At 53.1% G+C, this 6,000-nt stretch overlaps 1 protein-coding gene across 1 annotated transcript in view; it reads left to right on the top strand.

The window, feature by feature from the left end:
- The first annotated feature begins 412 nt into the window (after positions 1 to 412).
- Mapkapk2 (MAPK activated protein kinase 2) overlaps positions 413 to 6,000 on the top strand; it is a 41,036-nt gene continuing 35,448 nt past the window's right edge. Inside the window, exon 1 of the mRNA XM_090341309.1 lies at positions 413 to 900. Within this exon, the coding sequence (XP_090197435.1) occupies positions 622 to 900 (279 nt within the window). The 5' untranslated portion in view covers positions 413 to 621. The remainder of the gene's footprint in view (positions 901 to 6,000) is intronic.

Below are 6,000 nucleotides of genomic sequence, written 5' to 3'. Positions count from 1 at the left end.
CTCACCCCTCTGAGGTCTCACCCAGCGGGGATTCTTCCCAGACCACCACCCTCTCCCTCGACCTCCAAATATCAGGCAAGTAGAGAGCGGTAGATCTGTGGATCTGCGTTCACTCGCTTTCCCTACCTAGCCCGCGTTTTCTCCACCCTCCGGTCGCCCGGCGTCCTCCCCTTTAAGGCGCGCCCCACCCCCACCGCGCCCCTCCCGAGGCCCCGCCCCCTGACCCTCCCCTTTAAGGACCGGCCCCGGACGCAGACGAGCCCGTGACGCGGCCGCCGGCCCCGGGGCTGGGTTGTAGGTAGTGCGGCCGCTTCCCCCCGGCCGGGCCCCGCCGTCCCGCGTCCTCGGAGCGCCAGGCCCCCCGGGGGGGAGGGAGGAGGAGGAAGAGGAGGAGGAGGAGGCGGCGGCGGAGGCGGCGGCGGCGGCAGGGCCGGTGGTGGGCGCGGGTGGCGCACGGCGGGACCCACGGAGCCCCGCGACCCGCCGAGCCTGGAGCCGGGCCGGGGCGGGGAAACCGGCTCCAGCCCGGAGCAAACTTCTCCGCCGCCGGGCGGGGGGTGGCGGGGGCCCCGCGCGGAGCCGGAGGAGGGCGCGTCGGCGGGCCCCGCGCCTGCGGGCACCATGCTGTCGGGCGGCTCGCAGGGCCAGGCCCCGGCGCTGCCGTTCGCGGCCCCGCCGCCCCCGCCGCCGCCGCCGCCGCCGCCGCCGCCCCCCGCCTCCGCCCCGGCCCCGCCGCCGCCGCCGCAGTTCCCCCAGTTCCACGTCAAGTCCAGCCTGCAGATCAAGAAGAACGCCATCATCGACGACTACAAGGTCACCAGCCAGGTCCTGGGGCTGGGCATCAACGGCAAAGTTCTGCAGATCTTCAACAAGAGGACGCAGGAGAAGTTCGCCCTCAAAGTACGGGCGGCGGGGGCGGCGGCGGGGCCGGCGGGGCCGGCGGGGTCCGAGCGGGTCCGGGAACGCGGGGCTGGGTGGGGGGGGGGCGGCGCGGCCGCGTCGGGGCTCGGCCGCCGGTCCCACCCCGCCTCGGGGAGGCGAGTCCTCCCCTCCCTCCTCCTCCTCCTCCTCCTCCTCCTCCTCCTCCTCCTCCTCCTCCTCCTCCTCCTCCTCGCTCTCTCTTTTCCGCGGGCACAAAAGACCCCTCCTCACTCGCGGGGCCGGCGGGCCGGCGGGTTTGGAGAAGTCGGGTCGCGGGGCTTCGTGTGGCCTCGCTCCTTATTTGGGAGGCGGAATGTGTGATTTCACTTCCCGGGGCCTGGCCGGGGACTCCGCGCGGGGACTCGGCGGGGGCCGTGCGGATCCGCCGAGCGCCGGCCCCCTCCCGCCTCCGGCCCCCGTGGGGCGCGGGGCGCGGGGCTCGGGCGCGGGGCTCGGGGCGCGGGGCTCGGGGCGCGGGGCCGGGCCGGGCCGGGCGCTCCCTCCACCTCCCCGAGACGGCCAGTCAGTCCCGGGCCACTGAGAGGCGGCGGGAGGAAACGCTATTCTGGGACTGGGGAAACCCAGCCTCCCCCACCGCGCCCCCCCCCTCTCTCTCTGTCTCTCTCTCACTCTCTCTGTCTCCATGGGTCCTGTGTGCCTGTTTGTTGTCTCTGTCTCTGTCTCCCTCCCTCTCCCTCCCGTCTCCCTCTCCACCCCTCTTCCTTCCCTCCCTCTCTGTCTGTCTGTCTCTCTCTCTCTGTCTCTCTCTGTCTCTGTCTCTGTCTCTCTCTCCCTCTCCCCCTCCCCCTTTCTTCCCCTCTCTCCCTCCTTCTCCCTCTCCACCCCTCCTCCTTCTCTCCCTCCCTCTCTGTCTCTGTCTGTCTCTCTCTGTCTGTCTGTCTGTGTCCCCCCCCCCTCTCTATTTCGTACAGGGAGGATGGATATATAAGTAGCAACAGAAGGGAAACAGAATGCACTTGGAGGTGTGGCATGGTCCCCAGTCAGTGAGGGTCACCAAAAGGCTTCACTTCTTGGAAGGGTTTCAGGTCAGGCCACATCTCTCAAGGTCACCTGTTAAGTTTGTTTCCCTGGGATGTCTTTAATGATTGGAGGAGAGAAATACTTCCTGTGTTCTCTTTCTCTCTCTTTCTCCCCTTCTCCCCCCCCCCCCCCACTGGTACAATATCTAGATTTTAAAAACATTTATTTATTTTGCCAATACCAGGGCTTGAGCTCAGGGCCTGAGCACTGTCCTCGGGCTTTCTAAAGGCTAGAGCTCTACCACTTGAGCCACAGCACCACTTCTGGCTTTTTTCTATGTATGTGGTACTGAGTACTCAAACCCTGGTCTTCATGCATGCTAGGTAAACACTCTACCACCAGGCCAAACTCCCAGCCCACAGTGTCTAGATTTTAAGGCCTGCGAAGTAATTTTTATCCTGCTGCATCCATTCTCAGAGCTGTTAGGATTTCTTTGGTTTTTTTTATAAGCACTTGCTGAGGGATTTTGGTTATTACTTAGTATTGACTGTCCAGGGAAAATTAATCATTGTCATTAACACTGTAGCAAGCCTACCTTCAATCTCCCTTCCATCCTTGCTTGTGAGGGGGAAAAGGGGAGGAGTTGTGTGGCTTGACAGTGGCTCTGACCTTGAGGACTGGAGGTGGGTGGATAGTTTGACCACAGTTAACCTGCACCATTGGGAAAGTGACAGATGTTCTTTCCAGGAGAGTTTTTTGGCCCTTCTGAGATGCCATCTGCCTTTATCCATCAGCAGTATGGGGACACTGGCTGTTCACTCATTCTGTTATAGTTGGAAAGTAATATAAAGAATCAGAATCTCAACTCTTATTTTTAGCATACACACACACACACATCCTCTATAATGCTTTTGAGTGGTCATTCAAATTTCTATTGTAACTAATAGGAGAGAAGTTTGGGTATTTTTCTTTGCTCCTTGAATAATATTGAAAGAAAAAAAATCTAGCAGTATATTAAATAACATTCATAGTTTATATGTCTCCAGTAAGAAGGGGGTGAAGTTTGAAGTCAGAGTCTGTTTTGACAGGCAGCTTGTTCCCAGATCTTAGAAGTTCAATTGTAGATTTCCCACACATCTTTGTGTGAACACATAATAATAGAGGAAGAAAGGAGGGATGAGGCACTTGGAGACTGACAGAAGTGTCAACAGCACTTTCATATCCAAATATTGGCTAAGACATAATTACAGCTGTGGGAGAATCTGGTTCAAAGAATCCTGTTCCAGAGACACATACTAAAGCGATTGCTAGATCTTGTCTTTGATTAACTTTAGGTGCTGAATAGTGAGTGGATGTTCTAAACCTTCGGATGATAAGGGTGAACGTTACAGTTGGGGCTGTGGGACTGGAGACCCCACCAGTGGATGCTGAGAGGAATGGAAGCGACCTCCACTCAGCAGGGTGTTTGAGCCCATTCCTGGGGATTTAGGGCAGAGCTGAGGGACAGGAGCTGAGTTGTCATGGACTTTTAGATGTGTACTGTCAGGTGGCCCTGAGAGTTGATGGAAAGTGGTGGCTGCTGGCCACGAGCTCTGGTCCTACATCATAGTGACCCCTTTGCCCTGTTAAGTGAAGTCAGTGCTTTAAACATAGTTCCAAGCTCACCTTGTTGCTTGTTTACCTCCACAGTGGAGAGTTGATGATGAAATGCCCCAGCTCACCTTCCCGCTGGGTGCTGTGGTGTGCCTCATCAGCTCTGCTGCTGGATTCTGAGTCACTTCCAGAAGATGGGAGATGTCTTCTCATCTAATCCCAACTCTCTCCTTTTTCAAGGCCCAGAGCAAGTGACTTGCTCAAAGTTACATAGCCACTCACTCACCTGTCCAAGGGCAGGATTAGAACCCAGGTCACTTGACTCCCAGTCTTAGGCTTCTCCTTACTTCCTAACTATGGTGACAGGCATGGGGACAGCTGCTGTTTTAGAGCATCTGTGGAGTCACTGTGACCACAGGCCTTCCACTGACTATTGATCAGTGGGCCCTGGCCCACTGCCTCTGCCATAACTTAGAGGCACAGTTTCCAAGGCACCTCAACAGCTTTATGAGTTCTGGATTTGTAGTGAAGAGCTATTTTTTTGTTCTTTTCTCACTTCCCTCCCCTTTTAAGGGAATATTGGATAGAAATCTTACTTGGGATTTTGTTATTGTTTGCACAAGAATACAGGAATTGTGTGCTTTCTTTGGTAGAGACGCATAGTCCCAACCCATTTGTGTATTAATTGATTATTTTCCTCATGGCTTCCTGCGATGCTTTCTACTCCTCTGTGTCATGGAGACTTTCTCGATTAACTGAACAGATTTAATTAAAACCCATCCTGCTGTCTTGCTGCGCAATGCTGATTAGGTGAAGCATGTTATTGCTTTATAAAGTATAGAATGTTGTCATAACTTATCTCTGTTTATCTTTCCATTGCGTACATGAGAAGAACAAGGTCCTGTACTTTCTTTTCCCTTTCTCCTGCAGGCCTCCCTCTCCAGGTCACAGTGTGCTGTGGCTTCCTTGGGTGTCATGAAGACCACGTATATGTCATACTTTGTCTGCACACTCTTAGAGGGAAATGCCCAGTTCCCCTCCCCCATCTCCCATTAGGGCAGTGTCCTGTCAGCACCCCTAGTTCTGTGAGTTTGTGACAGGTAGTGTGGCTAGGGGAGAGGATATCTCCTATTGGGGTTTGCTGGGTAGAATGATAAGAAAAGTCTCACAGATAACCAGCTTCTTTTATATCTAGTGTGGTTCCAGGTAGTGAGGCATATAAGTATACATGTATGTATATATGTATTCCCATGGAGGATATAGTTGTATGTAGTGGCCTATAAAATTTTGGAGGTCAAGAAAACTACTTGAGCCTGGTAGAACACACTTGTAAGCCCAGTCCCTGCAAGGTGGAGGTAGGAGGATCAAGAGATTGAGGCCAGCTTGTATCGTGTAATGAGACGCTTTATCAAACACCAACCTTCTAACCAATTTGGAGAAGGCAAAAATTAACAGTTGTAATCTGGAGCCTTAGGGTGTGATTGTTAATATTACAATTAATTAATCTGAAGGAATGAAACTCAACTTGCTTACCACAAGTCAAATAGTGCAGAAAGTTGAGCCTTGAAAGTTTTATTGGGCTAAATGTTATGATTAGGAAGAAACTTTGGAAAAGGGACATCTCTGAGGACTGTAGGTCTGCTGGAGGTTGCGGCAAAGCAGGTCATGGCTAGAGTTGAGAAGAGGGGCAGGAGTCCAGATTGCTAAGGGCCAACTTTACCCCTCAGTATCTAAACAGATTTTGAATTAGGGGCTTGAGGATGTTTAAAGAAAAGTTTAGAATCACTGTGGTCTTGGGCTGTAAGGGTTGTACTTTCTTTTTCATTTTCTTTTCTTTTTTGCTTGTCTTGGGGCTTGAATTCAGGGCCTGGTACTGTCCCTGAGCTTCTTTTGCCCAAGGCTAACACTCTCAATACTTAAGTCACAGTTCCACTTCTAGCCTTTTTGTGTGTGTAGTTTATTGGAGATAAGTGCCTTGTGGAACTACTGCCTGGCTGGCTTTCAACCATGATCCTCAGATCTCAGCCTCCTGAATGGCTAGGATTCTAGGCATAAGCCCCCAGTGACTGAGTGGGACTATGAATTTTTGAGTGAAGGATGAGTTTCGTTCCATTTCTATGTTGGGAGAAGGCTCCAGATACATCATCATTGGCCCTGACCTCTTTACCAGAGCAGGCTTTTTCTGTCACTGGGGCAGAATCAAAGCTCACGATCCTTTTGAATTCTGGACTTTGGTATTGGTAGAGCTTGAAAATCTTATCTAGCTAAGATTGGGGATCATTGGCTGATAGAAGGGAACAGAACAAGCTCTCCTGGGATCTCAGGACGATCTGTTGGTGGGAAACAGAAGGTTCCTTTGTAGATTGAAGAAAATACTAGTACCCATGGCTGAAACAATGTTTAGAGGTCTTGGAACCCAAGAAGTTGGGCCATCCTCAGCTGATAATTCTATGTAAGAGCCCGTGCAGGGACTGAGAGGAGGCTGGAGGAGCCAAGCTTCCAGAC

The sequence above is a fragment of the Megascapheus bottae genome, chromosome 10 (assembly GCF_031878675.1).
Source record: "Megascapheus bottae isolate mThoBot1 chromosome 10, mThoBot2.hap1, whole genome shotgun sequence".
Classification (NCBI taxonomy): domain Eukaryota; kingdom Metazoa; phylum Chordata; class Mammalia; order Rodentia; family Geomyidae; genus Megascapheus; species Megascapheus bottae.
This window is presented reverse-complemented; position numbering and strand designations above follow the sequence as displayed.